This window comes from Sarcophilus harrisii, chromosome 1 (genome assembly GCF_902635505.1).
Source record: "Sarcophilus harrisii chromosome 1, mSarHar1.11, whole genome shotgun sequence".
Classification (NCBI taxonomy): Eukaryota; Metazoa; Chordata; class Mammalia; order Dasyuromorphia; family Dasyuridae; genus Sarcophilus; species Sarcophilus harrisii.
The window spans coordinates 279070528-279097198 of NC_045426.1; the positions used below are offsets into that span (position 1 = coordinate 279070528).

Genomic DNA, 26671 nt, shown 5'->3' on the forward strand with positions numbered 1-26671 from the left:
ATGCATAAATTGGATTCAAGTGAAGCAGAGTTGCATGAAGTTGTCAGCCTCACTCTCTGTTCCAGAGTTGTAATTATCCAGTGGCAGGATAGAGTCAAGAAAACTGGTAATGATTCGAGGTGCAGTGGATGAAACTGATGTCTTCCATGTCTAACCAAGCTCTAGACACTCCACAGCACCTGTTTCCCCTACCTTCACTGCCATCGGAACAGATTATTCTCATCTGCCCATTCAGCTGGTCAAAGTCTTCACATGCTTGGAGTAGACACTCCCCTAATTCACTGTAGATTTTGAAACCCTTTAATTACCCTCAACTCTACTACAGAGACCCCAACTCTACTATAGAAGCCACATTGTTTAAATGCTAAATGTACATTTGCCAAAAAAGACTTTTATGGAGAATACATACAGGGCAAGCGCTCACAAGGTGGTCAGAAAAGGTGACAAAGGAACTCTCAAGGTCTTCTTAAGAACTTTAAAATTGATTGTGTTACAAGGAAGACACTGACACAAGACTGCCCAACATGACATATCCTCATCAGAGAAATGGGCTCTGTGGGCAAGGCACAAAGGCACAAAGTATCTGACCAATGGCAGAGCATTTTGAGCTTGTATTAATCTGATCAGACACAGAAACACTATACCTTGACTCTAATATAGCGATGTCATTTTGGGCCCCCTTTGAGAATGAAAAACAACAACCACCTAATGAAGCACGATGCCCAAGTGTCCTATATATGGTGTTTTTTATTGCCTCTAGGTGAACAATTACACCACCTCTTTCAATTCCTTTATTCACTTTAGTAGAATAAACTATGAAACTGAAAACTTCTTTGTATTTTCTATCTTTATTTTTTATAGCTAAAGCTTCTTTTTATTTTCTTAATTTATAGCTAGATTGTCAATATTATTGTGGAAAGATTAAAAAGGTTTCTTTACAAATGGTGAGGTCCTTCAGCCTTTTCATCAAAACAAGTCAGATTCAAATCTCTCTCTGTCATATATATGCTTATCCCAGGCAAATCTCTGAAACTGTAAATTACAAACAAGTGGCAGATATATATTGATGGAAGGCATTTTTCACATTGTGAGTTTCCTATACTGATGAAATCACATTAAAACTAAACATAACAAATAATAATAGCAATAATAACTAACATTTATATAATGCTTTGAGTCTTGTAAAATGCTTTATAAATATTTCATTTGATTCTTACAACCTTGGGAGATATGTGCTATTTATTATCCCCAATTTACAGATGAAGATACCAAAGCACAGAAAGGCTAAGTGATTTCTTCTTGACTCCCCAAGTTCAGCTACCTCTAAAAAAAACCCTGCCTTTTTGTAGGCAGCTAATCATTGTAACAACTGCTAATATCATAAAATAAGATGTGCAAACTTTACTTTGCATATTTCTCTCAACATTAACTAGTCAATCTAACGTGCCATAAATTACAATCATCTGTTTTGGTGACCTTCAAGTTTAGCTGTCCACAGTTTCATTGATTGAAGGACTTTTTTCCTTATGGTCTATTTTTTTAGATTGAATCTTTACACAATTCCTTATGCTTTTTCATCAAAAGCCTGCAGGGCTTGCTACAACTTCTCAAAAAATGAGTTAGGTACCTTGAGTCCCCGATCCAAAATATCTCTGCAGATCATTAAACTCTCGTTACTCTATTATATATACTCAGTCCTCTAGCTGGCATTGTTGGCACTGAATGAAGACAACATCTTTAGTTCAGTTTTGTAAAATATGCCCTCAAAGGCTGCAGATTTCATCCACTGATCAAATATTGATGAATATAATAAGCATAGCAGGCATTTGGAGAGTGCTTTTGAACATTTCAAATTGCTTTACATATATAATATCTCATTTGAAACTTATGACATTGTGAAGTGAACAGTCTGGATTTTATTATCCTCATTTTAGAGATGGAAAAACTGTTGTTCAGAAAGAAATTTAAATGAGTTGTCTAAGATTAGTGAATTAGTCAGCATGTGATTGGAACTCTAGTTTTCTGTCCTTGAATCTGCCCTTCTGTAGGCTGTTAATATCCACTGTGACAACTGCTAATATCATAAAATTTATCTTGTAAATTTTTTGGGGGAAAAAACCTTAAAAAGAGCTATACTGCTGTGTGTGGGCTGACTAATGTTGGGAAAACTGGCTATTAATGCACAGATGTGGAATATACCAATTTTCCATTCAGAGCTATAAAATAACAGAGTGTCATGCAGTTAAAAATAACCACCATGAATCATACAATGAATTCCAAAGTCTGTTTCCCTTACAACGGAGATTCAAAAAAGTATCTGTATGAATTTACCAAATCCTTTTGTGGCTGCCTTTTCTAGGACAAACATTTGAAATTGATTTTAGTTTATTTTTGTTGTGAAATTTCTGCAACATTTTTTTAAATGCATGTGCATGCTTAATGTTATTAGGATACATTTGGGAATACAAACTTTCCTTGGGATTTTTTGATTATAAAGATATCAAACAAGAACAATAGATAAATAATGTATTAACAGTCAACAAGCATTTATTAAATGTTATGTATTAAGCCACTATGAGTCAGGCCCTGTGCTTAATGCTGAGAATACAAAGGAAAAGTAAAAACACAGTCCCTGTTTCTCAAGAAGCTGAGAGTCCAAAAGAGAGATCACAAATAAAGTGTGATGCAGTGAAAACTCATCACCATAAATCATACAAAGAATTACAAAGTCTATTTCCCCTTCAGCAGAGATCCAAGAAGTTACAAATTCACCAAACTCTTCTGTGGCTGGGAACTTATGGGGAACAGCCTGTTTGCTGGTAAATTTGAACTTAAGGATATCCAAGAAAGAACTTAACCATATTATATAAATAAATAGGATGCAATAATTGGTTGGAGAAATGACTTTTGCAAAGGAATCTGACTATGGGGTTTTCTATAAGTAAACCTGGGTCTGCTGGCAGGATAGAGTGGGACTTGAGGGAGGGAGACAGATGGAAAAATATGAAGGCTTCCTACAAGTGCTTGTGAGTATTGTTTGATTTAATACAGGTCACTGAAAAAATTGGAAGCTAAGTGGCACAATGGGTAGAGTGTTGAACCTGGAGTCAGGAAGACTCATCTTCGTGAATTCAAATGTGGCCTCAGACACTTACTAGTCATGTGACCCTGGACTAGTCATTTACCCTTCTTTTTCTTGGGGATTTTTGGTGACAAAGACATCAAACAAGAACACACAAAGAGTCACAAAGAGTCAGACATGATTAAAAAATGACTATAACAACAACTGAAAGAACTGGCAAATTTAGAATTATAGGAATGATTATTTTTTTGAGCTACAAGGAATCTCAGGAGCCATCTAGTAAAGCTCTCTTGTTTTATAAATGGAGAATGAGAGAGTTTAAGTGACTTGCTGCATTGTCACCAAAATATGATGTGGCAGAGGTAGGTTTTGGACTCAAACCTTCCTCATACTAAATCCATCCATTATATCGGGATTATCACACATAGCTCCTGATTCCTTCTATAAACTGCATACCCAATAATAAATAAAACTACTTCTGACCTAATCCATTCAAGTTACCCTGTACCCCAAGGTTCACCAGGATGGAAGAGTATTAAGAGTTAATAGTAGTCTCTAATTTTCAAATTCAAGTATCCTTTCAACACTGAAAGTGAAGTGAACCCTGAAGTTAAAATTCTATAACACAGCTGTGGCTAACAACCCAGCTTTATTCAATTCCATTTTCCCAATATTAGATCAATTGGGTATCTTCAGTCAGGCACAGCAATTGATAGTTATGCCTTCATCTTGGGAATTCTTTGTAAAATGCTAGTTTAATTAGTACTTGTGACAATGCACATTTACCTCATTTCAGTACTGAGTTCTATTCAGAATATATCATTAACTCAGGGTCTGACTTAGTTAACACATTGAGTTTCTATGATTTCCTCCTTATCTTTGTGAAAAAATTCCAGTATTTTCTATCAAGGTTTTACAAATAAATGCCGTATAGATACTTATATACCACCCACAACTCTATGCAGCCTTTGATCCAATAATCCTGGCCTTTTTACTGTTCCTTAAAGGAGACACTCCATTTCCTGACTTCTAGCATTTTTGCAGGCTATTCCATATCTTGGTTGCCTGCCATCTTTCCTCATCCATGTAAATTTTAGTGCCTTCCCTCTGTTGATTATTTCAAATTTATCCTATTAATGGCTCGTTTGTACATGACAGTAGTTGTTTCTTTTATCATTTCTCCCCTTAAACTGTGAGTTGTTTGGGAACCAGTGTCTTCTCCTTTCTTTGTATCCCCAGGACTTAGCATATTACCTGGCACATAGTAGGTATTTAATAAATGTTTCTTGACTGACTGACCTAACATCAGAAGCCTGAATGAAAACTGATAGAAATCTCTGGGGGACTCAATATGAGAAAACCAGAAAGCAAACCTCAGGACAAGAAGTCAAGTGAACACAGACACTCATGAGTTGAACTTGAAATTCACCAGGAAAGTTCCCATTACTCAAACATGTGGCAGATAAATGATGTAGTAGAGATAGCATCTTAAAAAAATCAACTCAAGCAGGTGAGGAGCCCCTCTTGGTTTTTCCAAAGTGAAGGGGGAAAAAATGTTAAAACTGACCAAAAACGTGTGCAAATTTTGATTTCGTCAATTTGGAACTTATGTGTTCAGCAAGGCCAATTTTCCTTCTGGCCACTAGAGAGAGCCAGGAAAATTACCTAGTTTTTTGGTATGTGCACGTATTATACATGGAAAATATGTCAGAATGAATAAGAATCTAATTGTACATGGCATTAAATGAATTTCATTCTCCCTCTTCAACCTTTCTAATTTATTTTCAGGCCACAAATCTTTTCATTCTGGCTTCAAATCCTTGAAGAGGAGAGAATATTTCCTTAAACATCAAACTTTCCTTCGCTTCTTCCTTATTTACATGGGTTGTTAGTCTGTTTTTAATTAAGGTAAAAAAATTAGCTTGAGGGCTGGTCTCTTTCAGAGAGAATAACTATAACAGAGAAACTTTCATTTAGATAAATAGTTCTTAACTTGGAAGGGACTGTATGATTGATATCTGCTGACTAAGGAAATAACAGCTAATAAAGTGTTTTATATGTGTTATATTTGATCCTTAAAACAACAATCCTGTGAAGTTAAGTAGGGTTTCCACAAGTGTTTGTGAGTGGTATTGGATCTTAGTATAAAGGGGAACTATCATAATCAGTCAAAAAAGTATTTATTAAGGACCCACTATGTGACAGGTGAGATGTACAGCTCTCCACTTCAAATGTTCATATGAACTATTTGTTCCTGACATTTAATAGAACTTTCTGAGCACATATTGTTCTGATCAACCAAAGTCAGACACTATCTAGGCCAACACAGTGATGCCATTTTGATCTTTTTCAACCACAAAGGATAACAGCCAACCAACCATATGACAGGTGGGCAGCTGGGAGACAATGCTGGACCTGGAGTCAGAAATACTATGGAGAGATGCTTACTGCTGTGTGGACCTGAGCAAGTCACTGCCTTAGTTTATTCATCTGTAAAATGAGCTGGAGAAAGAAATGGCAAACCACTACAGTTTCTTTGCCAGTTAACTTTGCCAAGAAAAACCTAAGTGGGGTTATGAAGAGTCAGACATGACTGAAGAATAACTGAAGAGGTGGCTAGGTGACACAGCTGACACATGCTAGGCCTGGAGTCAGAAGACTACATTTCAAATCTAGACATGTCGACAATCACACGTTAATACACCAGAGGTATATTTAGAATCCAAGGCCTTCCTGATTCTAAGTCTAATTGATCCATTTGTTTTTAAAAAGCCATTATTTATATTACAACTTTTGCTGATGACAAGTGATGATAATAACAGCAATTGTTTTGTTATACATGTGTATGCAGTTCCCCTTCTAATAATCCTGTGAGAATTTCCTTCCTTCCCCCCCCCCCCCAAAGAACATCAGGGCTGAGAGTCATTAATGTGTATTCTACTTAAAGTGGTTATATATATATATATATATATAATTAACAGAAAGAGAGGATTGTCTGTGAAATTCTGAATCTATTATATACAACTTGCTTTTCTTTTAAAATGAAGTGCGCCACTAAGTGGCAGAGTGGATAGAGTGTTAGACTGAAAATTTGAGATCAATTCCTGCCACAGACACTGATTAGATCTGTGACCCCCAAGCAAGGATCATTTATTTACCCTCTCAGCCTCAGTTTCCTTTGTTTATAAAATGGAGATAATAATAATAGCACCTGCTCTTAGGGTTGTTGTGAAGATCACTTAAGGTAACACAAACACATAAGGTAACACATACAAGGATGGTTTGCCATCCTTTAAAGTGTTATATAAATGCTAGTAATGTAAATTCAAAATCAACTTTCGAATCTGTTCTGCTTGTCTGTGAGTCTTCTTGGCTTTAAGAGAGGCATTTTCCAAAGTGTTTTTATCGTCTTTAATGCTGTCTCACATGATTTAGAGTAAGTTAGAAGCAAAGAAAAAGATATTTTTTCTGATTTTCTTGGATATCATATATTTTCTCAATGTTATTGTTATTTCTTTGTTATAAATAGTTTCTCTCTAAGGCTGTGTAAGTTCTAGAATGGGCTCTTAATTAACTGCCATTCCTCATGCATGATAATTTGAGTTTTTCCCTTTAACTAATATTGGTTGTTGACAGATTTGTGTTTATGCCCCATCAACATTCTTTTGTTCATTTCCTTTTGTGGCTAAGACCAAAATCATGCATTTTTCAGATAGCTATCTGAGATTAGTGATGTAATATAGTTAGTGAGTTATGTAAAAGACAATGAAATTAGTCAATGAATTATTTAAACCAGTTACTGAATGGAAAATGGACAACAGAAATGATCTTGACATTGATTATAATCATTTCATCCAAAAGCCAAACCTATGTAAATTTACTGCCACAATAAAAAGGTCAGAAGGAACTTTGATCAGCAAACATTTGACTTATTTGCCAAATATAGAGAGATAGCAGCCAAAGAAAAGGCTAAATTAGAATATAAATTAGTCTATAAAATCTTACAGAGAAGGATTGTGGACAGTTAAAAATAAAAATATGTGCATAGATCACAAAATATGAGAATGGATGAAAATGAATCAAGACAGTATCAAAGTTGGGGGTAACTGGGTATCATGGTGAATAGCTAATAGCTCATTTGGAATCAGAAAGATTCATCTCATCTTCCTGAGTTCAAATCTGGCCTTAGATACTGGCCATATGTGCTGTGTGACCCTGGGCAAGTCACTTATTCCCCGTTTACTCCAGTTTCCTCATCTGTAAAATGAGTTATAGAAGGAAATGGCAAACCACTCCTGTATCCTTGCAAAGAAAACCCCAACGTGAAACAACTGAACACAGACACAACATAGATTAGAGCTGGAAGGGACCAGATTCCCTCTTACAAACTTCCACCACAGCTTTCACCACAAATCCCACTGTAAACTAAGTGTTTTGATCTGAAACTCACTTTGAATATGTGCTGACTACTTGACCGCTCTGTTGGAATAATGTGCAATAATGATTTATTAAATCCAACTGCCTTTCATGCTTTGGTAATAAGATCTAAGAGAAATAAACAAAAATGACTTAAAAGGCAATATATTAAGTGATGTCTATATATCCTTTCACCACAAGAGTACCAATTCCCTTTGGCACAGATAATGATGAATCTTTTGAGGATTATGGCGATAAGGAACAGTTGAGGTTTTTTTAAAACACTTATACTATGTGCTAGGCACCTAGATAAGCACATTATAAATATTCACTCATTTGATCCTCACAACAACCCTGAAAGATAGGAGCTATTACTTCTCACATTTTGGAAACAAGAAAACTGAGGCTTAAGTGAGCTTTGGAGGCCACATCTGAACTCAGCTGTTCCTGATTCCAAATTCAGCACTCTTTTCCCTGCCTTTAAAGCACAGGGACTAGGAACAGGTCATATGGGTGTGTTATATCAGGATTTTACAAAAATAATAAAAAATTATAGCTAAAAGGAATGTTGGAGATTTTCTAGTTGAATTCTCATTTCATAGGTAAGTGAATGAGGGGGAAAGGAAGCTATAGGACACTGAGCCATTGAGGTCCTGATTGAGATCGTAGAATTACTTAGCAGCATATGATGATGTCTTCCCACCAAGGAAGCCCAGATGTATCAGTGAGTCAGCCAGCCACTTGGAGCAGCTGCTTCCAATCCCTTCTCAGCAACACCACTAATCAACAGGAGGGCTATATAAGGCAATATCAGCGTACTGACTTCTACCATTAATGTTGACATAGGCCCAAGTAGCTCTGGAGAAGTCAGAGTGTGTCTACAGCACACCAAAGGCAGAACTTGGTGAGTTAGAATTAGACCATGAATTCAGGGAAGTTAATACATCCTTGGGCTGCCATCCTCTTCCATTCTCCTATTTGTGAATTAGAGCTGCTTCCTGGAATTTCCTTCCACACAACTCGAAACTCAGGAGGTTGATCATGCATGTCTCTGTTAGGTAAAACAAATACTGCTTTATCTGTCTTTTGGGTTATGGAGCAAGCTGAGGCTATGACCCATGCTTATCAGGTAACAAATCAGTCTGTGATATCTAGCCATTGAAGTTCAGTTATTTTCATTCATGTCTTAATCTTTATGATCATCTCTCTTGGAAAGTATATTAGTTTACAGTTAAGGAAACTGAGGCAAACAGGGTTAAGTGACTTGCCCAGCGTCACACAGATAAGTGTCTTGGCCAGATTTGAACTATGAAGACAGTCTAATGCTTTATTCACTGTGCCACATAGCTGCCCAATATCTGGCAGGTTCCTGAAACACACTCATCTGAAGTGTTGACAATCTTTGACATGAGTATGTCAAATTATCAGGGAACTGAAAATATAATAAAATGAAATTGATTATCTTATCAAAGAGGAAGGGGCTGATGGGTTGTATAGGTTGGATGAGATGGTCACTGAAGACCTTTCCAAATTTCAGATTCTGTGATTGTAAACACAGCTGTCATTTTGGATCAGCTATTTCTGTGCAATTAGTTTATTGACTGATCAGGGCAAATGCTAAAACAAAAAACAAAACACCTCATCAAATTAGAAGAAAAGATAAAGATGAAGAAGCTCCTCTATAGCCTCCCTTTCCAGAAGGCTCAAAATGTTTGCCATCTCTTCATTTGTCAGTACTCTGGTACTGGTTTTAACTCCACTGTCATCCACCATGCCTCTCTGGATACTCTGAAGTGTTCTTTTCCCCTTTTCAGCTTCCTTTTGTGTACTGTCATCCGCCATTAGAGACTGTAAGCTCCTTGAAGACAAGGTTATTTTTTATTCTTCTTATTTGTCTGTCCAGAGCTTAGCTTAGTGGCTGTGAGACAATCAGCACTTAAATGTTTATCATATTACATATGTGATTTTGGTAACTCCAATCTAACTTTGACAAACTATCAACTCCTTAAGAGAAAACATATAAAAATAAAGATATTGACTTGATCATCATTTCCTGAAGAAATGACATCAAACAGGTACTACAATAAGGAAGTGCAGAGTGCAGAAGTCTCCTTAGCCATTAAAGATCCACTTTCCTGAGAAAGTAGAAAAACATATATTCAGGAACAAAAACATCTAGAATATTGTAAAAATGTGCTAAACACCACAATGGAGGACCACTGAAAATTTACAACCATAAGCACCTCACTGAATTGTGATAGGTAGGAATTTGAAGAAAAAAGTAAGCTAAAGTCTTGAGAGATCGTCATGAAACCCAAAATGATCCAGTTTATCCAGAGAGGACCTACAGTCAAAACAGAAGAAAAATACACTGGCACAAAACAAAAAGAGAAAGTAACATTTCAGTGATCTCTTCTCATTGAAAATCACATAATTACTCTTTTTGCCTGATTATCTCTCTTACTTTGTCTGCATTGATAATCTACTGATACAATCCAAAATTAAACTTCCTGTCTTGTTTTCCTATTTCTTTTCTATTTCCTACTAGTAGATTTCTTTTCTACTCTCAACAATGCAGCTCTTGCTTTTGATCTAACTAGAAATGAAGCTTTGCTCATTATAGATTTTCCCAGCCTTCTTGTTTTGTTCCCCATGCCATGAAAAGGCTCTTGTATCTGAGTTGGGATAGCACACTAATTGATTTTTATAGACACAAATGAATATATCTTTATGATTACAAACATTGCTGAGAGGTGTGAAAAATTTAAATTCCTACTGTGTTTATTGTTTATTGATGTAATCTTGCGAGATCACTGAAGGGATTAAAACAAGTAGTTAATTGTAGGAATTGAGTGAACCACACAGACTCCATTTTGTAACAATTTAGAAGCTAAGTTTGCTTTATATTCAATTACAGGTCTAGTCAAAATTCTGTCTTGTAAGAACTTTTTATTCAATTGTGGAAACTGAGAGAAAACATTATTGAATTAATTGAAACTAGTCCTGCTTTTCTGAGAAGATGAAACACCTTTACCTGTTACTTAGAGACTCTCAATTAAGGACTTAGGTTATATTGACCAGAAACCCAGTCAGATCCAAAGATTGATACAAGGAATTTTCTCATAATTGTACATCTCAAGCAAATCACATGTCTTCTCTGAAAACTGGGCCCGTACTAGTTATTATTTCCATGCCAGTTATATATTTCCTTTGATTGAATGGAGACACTTGGGGACAGCAGGAATCTTTTTTTCTTTTTCCTTTTTCTTCTTCCTTTTCTTCTTCTTCTTGTTCTTCCTTTTCTTCTTCTTCTTCCTTTTCTTCCTCCTCTTATTCTTCCTCTTCTTCTTCCGCTTCCTCTTCTTCGTCCTCTTCTTCTTCTTTCACTTTTCTTATTTCACTTGTATGCTCTCCCTCCCAACTCAGAAAATCCTTAATTTTTTCTCCAAAAAGAAATCAGATTACCTAATTTTGTATCCCATTTAATTGTTTTCTTTTAATTAACTGATATTTGATTGTTTTTCATACATAAAAGTTTATTTTACCCTGTATTGAAGGTACAGTGCCAAATCTTGGGGTGGAGGTAGGCAACTGGCACTCATTATTTAATAAATCGATATACTGAGAAGCTTGAACCTTTGTTTCCTCTGTTATTTTATCTTTTACTTTTTAAATTTTTTAAAGCTTTTTATTTTCAAAACATTGGTATACATAGCTTTCAACATTCATCTTTGCAAAATCTTGTGCTTCAAATTTTTTTCTTCCTCCCTTCCCCTCACCCCTTTTTCTTAGAGAACAGGTAATCCAATATATGTTAAACATGTACAATTTTTCTATACATATTTTCACAATCATTGTGCTGCACAAGAAAAATTGGATCAAAAAGGAAAAAATGAGAAAGAAAACAAAATGCAAGCAAACAAAAACAAAAAAGTGAAAATACTATGTTGTGATCTATTATCAGTCCCCACAGTCCTCTGTCTGGGTGCAGATGGCTCTCTCCATCCCAAGATCATTGGAACTGGCCTCAATTATCTCATTGTTGAAAAGAGCCATTTCCATCAGAATTTATCATTATATAATCTTGTTGTCATGTACAATGATTTCCTGGTTCTGCTCACTTCACTTAGCATCAGTTCATGTAAGTCTCTTCAGGTCCCTGTGAAATCTTCCTGTTGATCATTTCTTACAGAACAATAATATTCCATAACATTCATATACCATAACTTATTCAGTCATTCTCCAACTGAAGGACATCCAATACAATTTCTAGTTTCTCACCACTACAAAAAGGGCTGCCACAAACATTTTTGCACAAGTGGGTCCTTTTCCCTTTTCAATGTGTCATTTTCTTTCACCCATCACACTTGTTAATGTTGTTTGTCTTTCAACCTCAAAAATACCAATGACATCACAAGGGAGATGTCTTGATTTGTGAGTGGATTGGATCTATGGAAAGCAAAACTGTACAAAGTCATCCCTCTCCTCTAGAATTATTAAAGTTGGGAGGCAAGACAAAATTCAAGACAATTGCCTGATGCAGCTTGTGAACTTGGCTTTGGTCTTTGTTTGAGGTCGCACCCATTCAATGACTAAGGGCTAAGTAAGAATTAAGACAAAAGATGGCTTTATTATAAAAATTATTAATCCAACTCACCACAGTAACTAAAGTTTTGGGTTTTTCTCTTTAGTGCTTACCATGATATTTGGCACATAGCAAGTACTTAATAAATAAATGTTGACTGGTTGAAAATATTTATTTAGCAGAGCAAAATGAACACTTGAATACTTACCTCATAGCAATCATATATCAGAATTCTATAGAATTCTATAGCAAAGTTAAATAATATAAGCACACTGAGACATTTTTTGTCTCTGCAACTCCAGTGCCTGACATATAGGCGGCTCTTAATAAGTGATTTTGATTGAATGGTTACAATGATTACTTTGTTTAATGTTCTGTTGACTGATATCAAGCAGGGTATTAAATAGGAAGAAGCATGTTCACCAAAGGTGAACCAATGGAGGATGAGCTGTTTAAAGATCAAATGAAATAACTGATTATTATTATTATAGTGACTCTAAAATTATAGTGTCTCTAAATCTGCCTATTTGCAGATACACTAATATATCAAGATCCAGAACCTGAGCAAATTACTTAAGCTTTTTAGGTCTCAGTTTTCTTATCTACAAAACACTGTGATTAGATTAAGTGCTACCTTTTAGGGTTTTTTGGCTCTAGATATATGATCCTATGAAAAACCTAAATCTACAATAATACAAAAGAGTTTCCCTTGACTATCTAGACAAAGCAAATAAAGTGGATGAAAAAACATTTCATCTAGATTACAACAAGCTACTTTATGGACAACCTTATTATATTTTTATGTGTATGTTAGATATATGCTATTGTGATAATGAGGCAGGCCTAGAATTGAACAAGAAAGGTAATTGTGGGTGATCTCATTTGGGAAAAATAATAGTGCTTTCACTGATCTCTCTGCTGCTAGAAGCTAATCTTTTCGATAATAATATTCACCTGGCACTATTATAATGGTTGTAAATCATGGAACATCATAAATTCAGAAAGGTTAAAATTTCAAATAGCCCAAAGAGCAATGAAAAGATGTAGAATGGAATTAGGATTAAGCATGTTACCAATAATAATTTGAATTCCAAAAGTGGAGTAAAAATTATCAATGGAAAAATAGCATGATGAACAGAAAAGGGCTACACTAGATAGAATGCTGGGCCTGGAGTCAGGAAATCCTACGTTTAATTAGTGTCAGAAATTTACAAAGCATTGTGTTAACACTATCTCATTTTATCCTCACAACAATCTATTATAATACACATTTTGCAGATAAGAAAACAGGCTGGGAAAGGTTAGGTGACTTAATAGCTAAATAATGGCACTTTGATTCAGGGCTTTTCTGTCTATATGTGCAGTATTTTTTCCACTATTATCAGGCTGACTCAAGTTGATTGACAGAAGTGGAATGAAGTATACCAAAATATCTAACATTATCCAATCCTATGCAATAATTATCCAGTATCCTAGAATATAATAGGAGCACATAAGAGATAAAAAGTCTTATAGATCAGAGTAAGGAAAAGTCAAAATGAAGCTGAGTTGCAGGGTAAATCAATGAAGGCTTCATGGAAGAGGTGACAGTTGACCTAAGCTTTGAAGGATAAGTTTAGCATAGCTTTGAAGGATAGTTTCCAAAAGTAAAGAAGAAATGGAAGTGAGGGGCAGAGTAAGCATTTGAAGCAGAAGGGAATGTTATGAGACATGGACTCAAAAAAGCATGCTCTAGGCCTCAATGGCTTAAAACTATGGTAAAACTGGGGATACCCTGTAATGTGATAAATTCAAGATGAAATTTTCAAAACTAGCTCAATTGTTTCTTTTTTCTTCTGGCTTTCCTTATATTCTCTTCTATGCATTTTTGGTAAAATGTTTCAATTTTTCTTTTTTCTTTTACATGAAGGAAGAGGAATTCTATCTCCAGTTCTATTCTTTCCCACCTCTCCTAAATTGTTTCTAAAAAGGAAAAAAAAAATCAGCGTAATAAACATGAATAGTCAAGCAAAGCAAACTCCCACGTTGGCTGTGACCCAAACTGCCATTCTGTAGCTTGAATCTATCACCTCTCAGTAAGGTGAACAGCATGCTTTATCTTTGGTTCTGTGGCATTGTGGTTAGTCCCTATATTGGTAAAAGTTATTAAATTTGAAAATGCATTCCTCAGGGAATCCTATGCATAGTTTGCTTTGCTTCTAAGATTCAATTGCAAGTTATTTTCATTGCAACATGCTAAAGTTTAAAATGAGACTTTGAAGTATCATTTTAATACAGTTGCTTGAATGGGGGGAAAAAGCCACGGTTGGTTCAATATTACAGCAAATTGGAATGAAATGATTTTTCGTCCTCTTGAGTAATGGCAGAAAGATTCTGTTTATTGGAGTTAAAACTTTAAATAGCCATTTCAGTAGTGGAACAAATAGAAGGTGAAGCAAAACAGCAATATTTATATAGCATTTTATATTATCTTGATCTTCACAACAACTCTGGGTGATAGAAATATTATTAGTTTGGTTTTATAAGGATGCAATTAAGCCTCAGAAAAAAAAGAAGTGACTTTTTCTGATTCACATTTGCTGCAGTAAATGACAAATGGAGAACTCAAACCCAGATCTTTTGTTTATAAGGCTAATATTCATTCTGTTGTTACCAAACTGGGGAGGCAGGAAAATGTATTTCTGGGCCAAGAAGATAGAAGTTATTACCAATGCTGTGATGAGGATGAAAATATTTCTCTTCTCTGATGCTTTTTGCTATCATAAAAACAGGCAGCCTAGCTTTTGGTTTGGGGTTCCTAAATTGATTCATGTACTAGAAACTAAACAGAGTTGCCAAGAGACTCGAGGGAAGAGCAGGACAGTTTTGGATAGGTGCTTACCTAAAGGGCTTTCCGTTTGTGACCTGCTTTGCTAAAGCCCAAAGTCCCTTACTTATACATAAAAACTTCAGCAGTATTGACGGCACTGGGCCCCAAGGTCATTGATGGCAGGGTGACTGATAGTATTTTCTGAGCTCTTGCCCATTTTCTCAGGCCTTGCTATTCCAGAGGGCAAGAAATGGTTACATCTGATCTAAGACACTCAACTCAACTTTCATTAGATGTTCCCCCTATACGGAATTTGCTTCCTTCCCATCTCTGCTCCCAGGTTTCAAGGAAGCTATAGGTCCCAGTTCAGAGCTAACCTTTTATAAGAAGTCTTTATTTATCCCTATTAATGCTCTTGTCTTACCTCTGTTAATATCTCCAATTCATTCTGTATATATCTTGTAAATAAGTAGCTGTATGCTATTTCCCCATTAAACTGTTGAGTTTCTTGAAAGAAGGATGCTCTATGTAGTCCCAGCGCTTAACACAAAGCCTGGAACCTAATACACACTTGTTAAATGATAAATAGCTAAGGCCCTCCCCGCCTAGGCTGGACTATTTTTGCCTAAGATCCTACCTTATAAGCTGGGCTATTTTCCCCTCCCAAATAGAAGTACAGGTGTCCAAAGAACTGAGACTTGGTTTTTAATGAGACTTTTCATAAAAAGTCGGATCCAAAAGAGTTACTGATTCTAAAACTTGATAGATGTTTGACTTCCAAAGCCAAAATGACCTTTTGATACAGCACATCCTTTATATTGTACATTTTCTTTATGGAGATGAACAGAATTGTATCAACCTAAACCTTTATCTTTGCATGTTATTTTAAGATAAACTTTTTAAATTGTTGGGTGAGTTAATGACTATCTCATTTTGTACTAATCCAAATCAGGCCTGACCTATGATACCACTCAAGGTTGTCAAAGACAGAAAGGTCACATGTATAACAAAATACTAATAACAGAACTTTTTTGTGATAGCCAAAAAAAAAAAGTCAAAACACAGTAATGCCCATTGGTTCATTGATTAGGAAATGGCAGAAAAAATTCTGAGTATATATTATTTTATTTTAAAATTTTAAAAAATATTTTTTTCATCATTTTTAAATCCTAAGAAAATTTTTTCCAAGAAAATATCATATGAGCATATCATACCATTGTGCCTGAATAAATTATGAATATGCAGAAATTTGGAGAGAAGCGAGATTCTGAAGATATTGCTCACTAGTCAGTAAAAATCTCTGATATTCTTCAATTTGATATGCTGGGAAATTGTTCTAATCTGAAGACAGGCAAAAGGGAGCCAATGTGACTCACAGAGTAGGTGGTTTAAGCCTCACAAAGGAGAACATTCAGGAACCACTATTCAGTACAATGGCAAAGGCAAGTGTACTAGAGCAGAACTAAGAATGTCACCACTCAAGAGATATTGGGGACCAAAAGAAACATGCCAGGAAAGCACAACAGGGGAGCTATGTAGCTATGACATACCATCCTCAGACTAAACTTCAAGACAGAAGAAAAGCTATGTGCACAACTGCCTGAATTATTGTGATATCGGAATAAAATATTACATCAATAAAAACATACAGTTAAACCTTCCACATTGTTTGTGTGTATATAGGGGGTTTAAGGGCACAGCATCGTGATGATCTGGAAAATCCAAGTAAAACTTTTTATCCCTCTCTTCATACCAGAGGAGTCTGAATTTTTTCTTTTTAAATTTGAGTTGATATTATATAGTACTATACATATATTTTATGCATTTCTGAGTTTCTAAACTTTTTCCGTGTCATCTGCTAACATGTGTATCATCTACAGCTTCTCAAAAACTTCACAAAATTCCCATTTGATTTCTTATGTCAACCTATAGATATGTTGAAACCACAATGAGGAAAGTCATGATATGGGAAGGAATAATTGTACACAAGTTAGATCAAAGTCAATGTAAATGGTGGCAGGACTGGGGAAGTGAACTCCTATTTCTTCAATGATGGCCAGGAGTCCAATCTGAAACTCAATGGAAGTCAACAGCCATTGTATATGCCATAAAGCTGTATTGAATACAATGAATGAATTTAAAAATTATTCATATTAATTTGGTAAGTTATAAAATTAAATGTAATAGAAAGTTAAATTTTTCAATTAAAATTTTTTTTCCTTAATATTTTCTCCAACTTCCCCATTTGTCTGCCTTCCTAAATTTCTTCACTTTTTTGGATTTCAATGAACTCACTAGGATGCTTTGCATGCTGTATGTGGCAGAAGTTTATTATTAAAAGGACAAATATTACCCAAATAGAAATAATCAGTCATATAAGAAGACAATGTTAAGTTCTTGTTATGTACCAAGTATAGAGGATACAAAGAAAGGTAAACTCTTGTCTACCCTGAAAGAACTTACATAATAATTAATTAGGGAGAAAATATGTATATACAAACTAAACTTGAAATTCTCAGGTGAGGAAATCCTATCAATTCAATTGTATTCTCTTAACTGCTGTTTACTTCAGTTTCTTCATCTGTAGGATGAAGTTAATACTAGTACCAAGAATAAAATGAGATAGTAACTGTAAAACATTTAACACAGTACCTGACCCATAATAACCACTTCATAAATGTTAGTGATGATGATCAAATGAAATAATATATTAAGGTATTCTGCAAATCTTAAAGTGCTATATAAATGCTATTATTATAATTATTATTATAGCCTTAGAAAGTTGTCTGGGGACACTCAAAAATTAAGTTACTAGTCTATGGACACATATGAGTATATGTCAGAGGTGGGTCTTAAATCCTGATATTCCGTACTAGCTATCTATTCTCTATATTATATGGACTCTCATTGATATAAATAGGTCTTTAATTCTGAATAATTATTTTCACTGTAAGCCTCTGTGTGTATTTGATAGGTTTTTTTTTCAGAGAGATTTGAATTTACAGGAGCAAGCAATATTATTTTTTTGAGGAGGCATGTTTATATTCAGGCCAATATGGTATTATAATTGCATGGGAAACAAAATAGACTTTTATAGCACAGTATTTTGCCAAGGAGAACTAGAGACCCCATATCTTTTCCATAATGAGCCTAACACAATGTGAAATACAGAGGGATTCATTTATACCATAAATTATTTTCTGTTGCTTATCATTAGTGGGAAGAATTCAGTCTACATTTTTGGAAAGAGTCTATAAAGAAAAGGAAAACGGTGGCCAATGTCTGAAACCCAGCTGTCACCACAACGACAAGAATAAAGTGTATGGGGCCACTTTAACAGACCTGAAAGCAAACTTCCTTTTAAGTCATTTCACAGAGCTGACTTCTCTCCCCCCCCCCCTCTCCTTTCTTGTAAATGTTTCCAGTAATCCTTGGCTTGAATCACTCTCTCTAAGATTTTGGCAAGCAGTTTAAGTGGTGAGCTGAGTTGCCATTGAGGAAAATGAAACACACAAAGTTCAACAAATCAGATCTTTGAAGATTCAACCTTCCCTCATCTTGGCTAGTTGCTTCAGTTTTCTAGGCTTTTCTGGACTTCTAAATTTTTCTTCTAAAATCCTACGTTTCCATTTTCATAACGTTGATTTGCTATTCTATACTGGTGAAGGGGCTGACTTTCTGTCTTAGAAAATTATGCTTTTCTTTTCTTTGCGTTTCCTAAAACAAGGTTTGCTTGACAAGGTTGCTCTTTGATTTCTAGGGGAAAAAATCATGAAGTGGGCCAAAATTTGTTATTGGAGGCCATGACCTCACTATTTCAGGTCTTTTCTCTGCTTCAGTGCTACCCTTTAAAATATCATACTGCATTTCTTCGTCCTGCTTTCAAAATGTGAATCTTTCCTTCACACTAAGTGGGAATGATAAAATATAGTCAAAAGCACAGTATTATAGTTATCCTAAGAAGATTTACATCTTGATAGAGATCAAAACCTTAAGCTAAGAAATGTTAGAATCGGAAAAGGAGCTTCAAGACCATCTAGTTTAACCTATTCATTTTATAGAGGAGGAAACCGAGACTGAGACAATCAGTGATTTGTCCAAGCTGTCACAGGGGGCAGAACTGACAGTGGAAGAGCTCAGGCCCCATCATTCCGAGACCAATGTTTTTTCTTTATGATATTTATTTAAAAATTTATTAATTATAAATTTTCATTTTGAATATAAAATATTTATAAACTAAACTATTACACTTTTTTTTAACAAACAAAATTCTGTCTTCTCTCTTTCATCTCTTTACCCTCCAACTGAGAAGAAAAAAAATGATTACAAACATGTATAGATAAACAAAACAAATTCCTACACTGATCATTTCCCCCCAAAATATGTCTCAATCTTAAATCTCTTTCATCTCTATGTCAGGAGATATGTTTCATCCTGAGTCCTTCATTGCAATAATGAAAGTTTCTAAGTCTTTCACAGTTGTTTGCTTTACCCCACTGCTATCATAAAAATGGTCCTCCTGGATTCGTTCACTTCATTCATACAAGTCTTCTCAGGTTTGTTTGAAATCATTCCCATCATTATTTCTTATAGCACAACAGTATTACTAAATGATCATCACAATCATATAGCTTGTTCAACCATCCCCCAACTGATGAGCACTACCCATAGTTTAATATTCTTTGCCCTGGAAAAAGAGCTGCCATGATATTTTTGGACATTCTTAGAGTTTATTTTGCTTAGGACTTAATTTTCCCTCAAGCTATTCTCCTTATTTTTCTTTCTTTTTTCTCCCTTTTTCCTCTTCTTTCCCTATTGAGTGAAATGCATTTCTGTATACAACTGAATATCTATGCACATTCTTCTCTCCTTTGACCAATGATAATGAAAGTAGGGTTTAAGTGTGAGCTCTGGTCCCACCCCTTTCCTCCTTATTTGACAGATTTCTCCTCTGCATGGATCAAGTGAGATAATTTCTCCCATCTTTCCTCTCCCTTTTCTTCCCCTAGTATATTCTTCTGTCTTACTAGTTGTCTTTTAAGATTAGCAAAACGTAGCAGGTCTCTTCTATGCTTTTTGATACCTTTCAGGTGGTAGGGGGTTGGTTTTTGAATTCAGGAAAATATTATGGAAAGGAAGCTTCTGGTACAGTGGTTGTTCTGAAACTCTATTGTCTGAAACTGACAGCCTCCTCCTCACTCAATCCAATTACCTTTGGGGTCTTTATCATCCTTGATCACTTTGAAGCAAGTAATTCAGTGGCCTATTTATTCCCTGTTTTTCAATCCTACTTTCCTTCTGTCTTCTGTAATATATTCCTACTCTCTAGATGTCAAATTATTCCTTTATCTTCTTGAATATTCCTTCTGCTTTTGAAATAAGAATGCCTGCTAAGGTTCCGTCCAGTGGTTTTTTTTTCCCCCTCTTCTTTTTAAATTCTTCTTAGTTATTTTATCTACTCCCAAGGCTTGACCTCTTTGGAAACTTTCCAATCTCCATCTCTATTTCCAATTTTATCTCAATTTTTCCTGACCTGTATTTTCTGAGGCCACCTGGTTGCTCTTACCTACATGTTAAAAACTCAATTCCTGGTTTTCCATTCATTCCGAACGAGCCTCTCTTTCTAACTTTTCTTTCTTTAAGTTATATTACTATCCTTCCCATCACCAAGGCTTGTATCCTTCAGAACACTTCTTTTCTATACATCCTCCTTCCCACCCACACATCCAATCAGCTGACAAAATACATTGATTATGCCTCTGAGACATTTCTTGTCTGTATCCCTTCTTTACAATTCCTACTATATCCATATCAATCCAGATCCTGATCTCTTCTTGGTTTGATTACCGGAATAATCTACCAATGAGTTTTCATGCCCTCCTATCCTTTATTTTATCCTTCCTGCACACAGCTTGGCTAGTCATTTTCCTTCTACACTGTTTTGATAATATTTCCCTCCTTCTTATAGCCTCTTTATTAGCTCTTCATTATCCACCAAATAAAAAATAAACTTCTGATTCTGATATATAAGAGCATTCTCAATCTGGATCAATTCTACTTGTCCAACCTCACCAAAGACTACTTGCCTTCGTGCACTCTGTTGTAAGCCTTATTAAAATGTGTTCCTTGTTGTAATCCCCTTGCCTTTTTTGGTATAATACACTTTAGTCAATTGTTTACCCTTCTTAATCCAGATTTGCCCTGAGGTCATTTACCCAGTCAGTAACTTCAAACATTTAGAACATTGCTGAGAATTTCAAAAATCAAAACAGACATCCCCAAAGCTGTGGAACAAAGATGGTTTATATATATATATATCTTTCACAGAAAAATCATTCACCACATCAGTGAGAACCCATTTATTTTGATTTAAGACATGATTCTAACATCTAGGTGGGACAGTAGGTACAGTGCAGGTCTGGCGTGACTGGGCAAGTCACTTAATCCTATTTGCCTCAGTTTCTTCATCTGTGAAATAAGTTGGAGAAGAAAATGGCCAACCACTCTAGTATCTTTGCTAAGAAAACACAAATGGAATTTTGAAGAGTTAGAAAGAATTCAACAATAATCTATATTTTTTATGGTTATCTTGTTTCCCATCCTTCTGGAGATGGTAAACAAAAACTGAAAAGAAATTTGTGGATGGTATATTCTGGAGCAGAATTCTTTTTTTTTTTAATGATCCCTACTATATTTTTTAAAAAATATGTTAAAGTATCTATTTAATACAATATATGTATCATATCCATAGTTATTTTGCTGCACAAGAAGAATTGGACTTTGAAATAATGTACAATTAACCTGTGAAGGAAATAAAAAATGCAAGTGGATAAAAACAGAGGGATTGAGAATTGTATGTAATGGTTCATAGTCGTCTCCCAGAGTTCTTTTGCTGGGTGTAGCTGGTTCAGTTCATTACTTCTCTATTGGAACTGATTCGGTTCATCTCATTGCTGAGGATGGCCACATCCATCAGAATTGATCATCATATAATATTGTTGTTGAAGTATATAATGATCTCTTGGTTCTGCTCTTTTCACAGCATCAGTTAATGCAAGTCTCTTCAGGCCTTTCTGAAATCATCCTGCTGGTCATTTCTTACCGAACAATAATATTCCATATTATTCATACACCACAATTTATTCAGCCATTCTCCAATTGATGGGCATCCACTCAGGTTCCAGTTTCTAGCCACTACAAAGAGGGCTGCCACAAACATTTTGGCACATACAGATCCCTTTCCCTTCTTTAAGATTTCCTTGGGATATAAGCCCAGTAGTAAGATTGCTGGATCAAAGGGTATGCACAGCTTGGTAACTTTTTGAGCATAGTTCCAAATTGCTCTCCAGAATGGCTGGATGCATTCACAATTCCACCAACAATGTATCAGTGTCCCAGTTTTCCCACATCCCCTCCAACATTCACCATTATCTTTTTCTGTCATCCTAGCCAATCTGAGAGGTGTGTAGTGGTATCTCAGAGTTGTCTTAAATTTCATTTCCCTGATTAATAATGAGAGTAGAATTCTTCTTAACTTTTTTTGTTGTTAGGGATCCCTCTGGCAATCTGCTGAAATTTATTTCTTCTCAATAATGTTTCTGAATGCATAAGATTAAATACAAAGTAAACCAATACTACTGAAATACAGTGATTGATATATTAAAAATTTTTTTACAGAACTCCTTAGTTAAAAGTTGGGGACAATGACAACAATTAAACAAGTAGACACTTGAGAGGACAGCAGAAACTGACTAAAAATCCATAAAAAACAGACTTGGGAACTTCAAAAGCCATGGTAACCTGAGGTCAGTTAGCCTTACCTATCTCAATAAATCCTGAATGCACTGAATTATAGCACAGTATAATATAATGATGATTCATTGTCATCAAAAAAAATGTTAAATGCTCTTCAATATATCCTGATTAACAAGGCAGAGAAGAAGACAATATATTCAATAAAGTTTTCTATTCAAAAGAGTTTACGTTTAAAATAAAAATCATTTGTTCTTGAAGGACATATGCTTCAGTTTCATGGAAATTACATATATTCCTTGACAATTTCCCATAAAATAGTCCAATATAAATTGAAGCCAAAATTAGATTTAAGAGTAAAGAAAGAAAGGGGAAAAGAGAAGACCACAAATTCTTTGGTTAAATAGTGTCCATTCCACACATGAAACCACGTACCTGTGAATATTATCTTCAAGTTTTTTAACTCTGAACTCATCTTCCTCAGATTGTCGCTTTCTAGCTTCTTCTTCTTCGGCAGTGCCAGCTGGCATTCCTTGTAGCAGCCATTTTTCTCGGAGTGCTTTGGACTGTGGAAATGAGGGAAGAGAAAGGTATTGAGATGATTTTCTGAAACTCACCATTTTCTTTTTATCCACATTATGGAAGTCCTTATATATCAGAATCAGAAATTTATATTTTATTTGGGAGAGAGAAAGGGAGAATCACATTTTCAGGCTTCTTTGGAGTGGCGAAATATATAGAAATTTATAGCAGCTGTGTCCCCCAAACCTCCAGGCAAGCATTAAGGAAGAAAAAAAAATCTTTAATAGCACCTTGGAGACAGCTGTGCCCAAGGCTCAAAATTCACAGATGTTCATGTTGTGCTAATCCTCAGAGCTTTTGCACTGGCGACAGGGCTATTCTAACCATTCTGTCTTGTGATTGTATCACATCTCCAGTCTGGTACACATCAGTGAAAGCATTTCCTATGCCTTGTTTTTTTTTTTTTTTTTTTTTTTTTTTTTTTTTTAACAAAAACAGAAATCTGATTCTTCAAGCTGGTTGTTTGTTTGGATTCTGTGTACCTTGGTTTCCGAAGGTTTTTCTAAAGATCCAAGATCACAAAGATAGTAAATAGCAGGGCTGGGATTAAAAACTGGATCCACTAGTCATCCAGCACTTGTTCTCTAGTATCATGCTTATGAAAAGTGAACATATGTGGTGATGAGGTTGGGGAGAAATTAAGCAATTTGGTTAGAAGAATATCTGTCAAGATATTGAGAAAAGACTATTAGTTGCCACTAGATGTCTTTCATGAAATTCTGCTCCCTCATTTTCTTCCCTTAAAGTCTCTTTCCATTTTCTACATTCTGACTCTATCTGCCTTTGATGCAACACACTTCCATCTCTATAAATACAAAGCAACCAGCACAATCGCAAAAGTTCAAAACCTCATTTTGGGTTATTTTCTTTGAGCACACAGTTAAGTGCCTCATACAGCTTCAGCTGATTTAGATCAAAGTACTATAGACATGGTACCCTTTGAGAATGCAGACTAGTGGGCATATGTACAGTTTTAAATGCATGTGTGCACAATCTTTTACCACTCCATCTTCTTGTGGCAATGATTTCATTTTGAAGAGGCACCAATAAACTTCTTGGTTTGGGAGATAGGAAATGATGATCTAAAAAAAGAAATGTATGTCTGTCTCTATGAAGGCTGTTGGGAATGTGTTTTGACAGCATGAAAAAAAAAAGCACAGTTGTTTTCTTCTTTTGGGGGGACTGTCAAGGGAAATTAACAATTCAGACACATTTAACTTCAAAGGCTTCCTTAACCTACTGCAGCTTTATTTATTTATTTTTAAATTTTGGCAGGAGACTGATTTAGGCATCTGAAATATAACCGTACTCAGGCATGCTGAACAAGGGCAACCATAGAAATAGCTTTTGGAGAGCAAAAAAGTGAGCAATTTTCTGTGTGTGTGTGTGTGTGTGTGTGTGTACACCAGCTGCCTCAGTTACCCAGGTTTCAATGGATTTAAACATGATGAAAATGGTAAAACAAAGGGTCATGTTAAGATCATCTTTTAATTTTTACAGATTTGAAAATTTTTATAAATTAAGTCTTTTCCAAAGAGTTCTCTAGATAATAGGTAAGATTGGAGCTACAAAAGATTAGAGCTTTATATCAAGCAATCTGTGTTTGTATAGTCCTGCTAGGTCCTTTCAGAGGAAAGCAAGTCCATAAATCCACTAGGAAAAAAACTTAGAAAAGTCAGGAAATCATTGCAGAGAGCCAGTGAGGGGATAGCTCATTCTTTACTCCTTGTATCAATCCACGTTTGTATAGCATGTGTACCTGCGTGTACCTTTCTTTATGTGTGTATAAGAGAGAAGGGATGGGAAGTGTATGTGGAGGGAGAGACAGTGAGAAATAGAGAAAGAAACAGAGAGAGAGAAAGTGAAAGAGAGAGGGAAGGAGAGAGGGAGGGAGGGAGGGAAGGAGGGAGAGAGAGAGAGAGAGAGAGAGAGAGAGAGACAGAGACAGAGACAGACAGAGACAGAGAGAGACATACAGAGAGAAAAAGAAAAAGACAGAAAGACAGACAGAGACAGAAATAGAGAGAGACACACAGAGACAGACATGGAAGGAAAGAAAGCGGGAGGAAAGGAGAAATGGAGGGCTAGAGGAAAGGAGAGAGAAGATTCCAGAAGTACTTTGATGACTCATCACAGGTTGCTTTCCCTACCTCAGTTAAGTCTGAACCAACACTATCCAGTCTGATAATCCAGAAACCACATTTTAATAAATACTGTTCTTAGAGTATATATAGAATGAGATATATTTCTTCAAATATAACTAATGAGGGAGTTTTCTTTTACTTGACTTTGCATGGAACTTGATATTTTTTCTTTTTCCAATGGGGGTGGACATGAGAGGGAGATAAAATAGATTTCTGTTCATTAAAAACATAAAATTAATTAAAGAAAACCTTAAACCACCTTAGATCCTGAGCATTAGATTTAGAAGCTTCAAAAAGAGAGTTAGAATGTACTGGACTATTGAAGATAATGACAAAATATGAAAACGATTACATCTTGATAGATAGAAATCAAAGAACTTATTGGTGTGGCAGTCATTCAGAATTCAGTAGAAATTTAAACAATAAATTAAGGATGTAACATTAGAAAAACTGGAGATGATAGATTTTTGGCACTTACTGATTTGAAATCTTAAGTAGTATTCTTTTTTCAGCATATCTAATTATTTTGTAGAAGCTGATAACTTTCTGGGATATAAAGAATTTACAAATAAATGCAAAAGCTCTTTTTGTGGTGACAAAAGATTTGGAAATTGAGAGGATGCCCATCCATTAGGGAATGGCTTAATAAGTTGTGGTATATGAATGTAATGGAATACTATTACTCTTTAAGAAATGATAAGCAGACAGATTTCAGAAAAACCTGGAAAGACTTACATGGAAGAATGGACTAATGGATGCTGAATAAAGTGAGCAGAGCTAGAAGAACATTACAAACAATAACATTATGCAGTGATCAATTATGATTGACTCTGAGCCAAACAAAAATCCAAGATAATTCCAAAAGACATTCAGAGAAAGAACTATGGAGTCTGAATGAAAATCAAAGCATACTATTTTCACTTTGTTTTTTTATTTCTCATGCCTTTTCCCTTTTGTCCTGATTCTTCTTTCATAATATGCCTAATGTGTAAATATGTATAACATGATTGTATACGGTTATCCTATATCAGACTGCTGTCTTAGGGAGGGTAGAGGAGAGGGACTGCAGGAAAAAAATTTGCTACTCAAAATCTTAGAAAAATGAATGGTGATAGTTATCTTTATATGTCATTGGAAAAAATAAAATATTAAGTGGAAAAAAATCAATAAATGCAGAGAGACATGTTAAATGTTTTACAACCCATAACAATACAATGTATAATTACAAGAGAGAATATGAATGAAGGACACAGACTTATTGTCTTTAATAAAAATATCAAAGAAGATAATTAGAAATAATG

The 26671-nt window shown here is 35.2% G+C and overlaps 1 protein-coding gene across 8 annotated transcripts in view; it reads right to left on the reverse strand.

The window, feature by feature from the left end:
- Positions 1-26671, reverse strand: part of PALM2AKAP2 (PALM2 and AKAP2 fusion) — a 492110-nt gene that overhangs the window by 358938 nt on the left and 106501 nt on the right. For all 8 annotated transcript variants that reach the window (XM_031943090.1, XM_031943074.1, XM_031943080.1 and 5 more), the window contains exon 3: positions 23080-23210. In XM_031943090.1, the coding sequence (XP_031798950.1) occupies positions 23080-23210 (131 nt within the window). The remainder of the gene's footprint in view (positions 1-23079; positions 23211-26671) is intronic.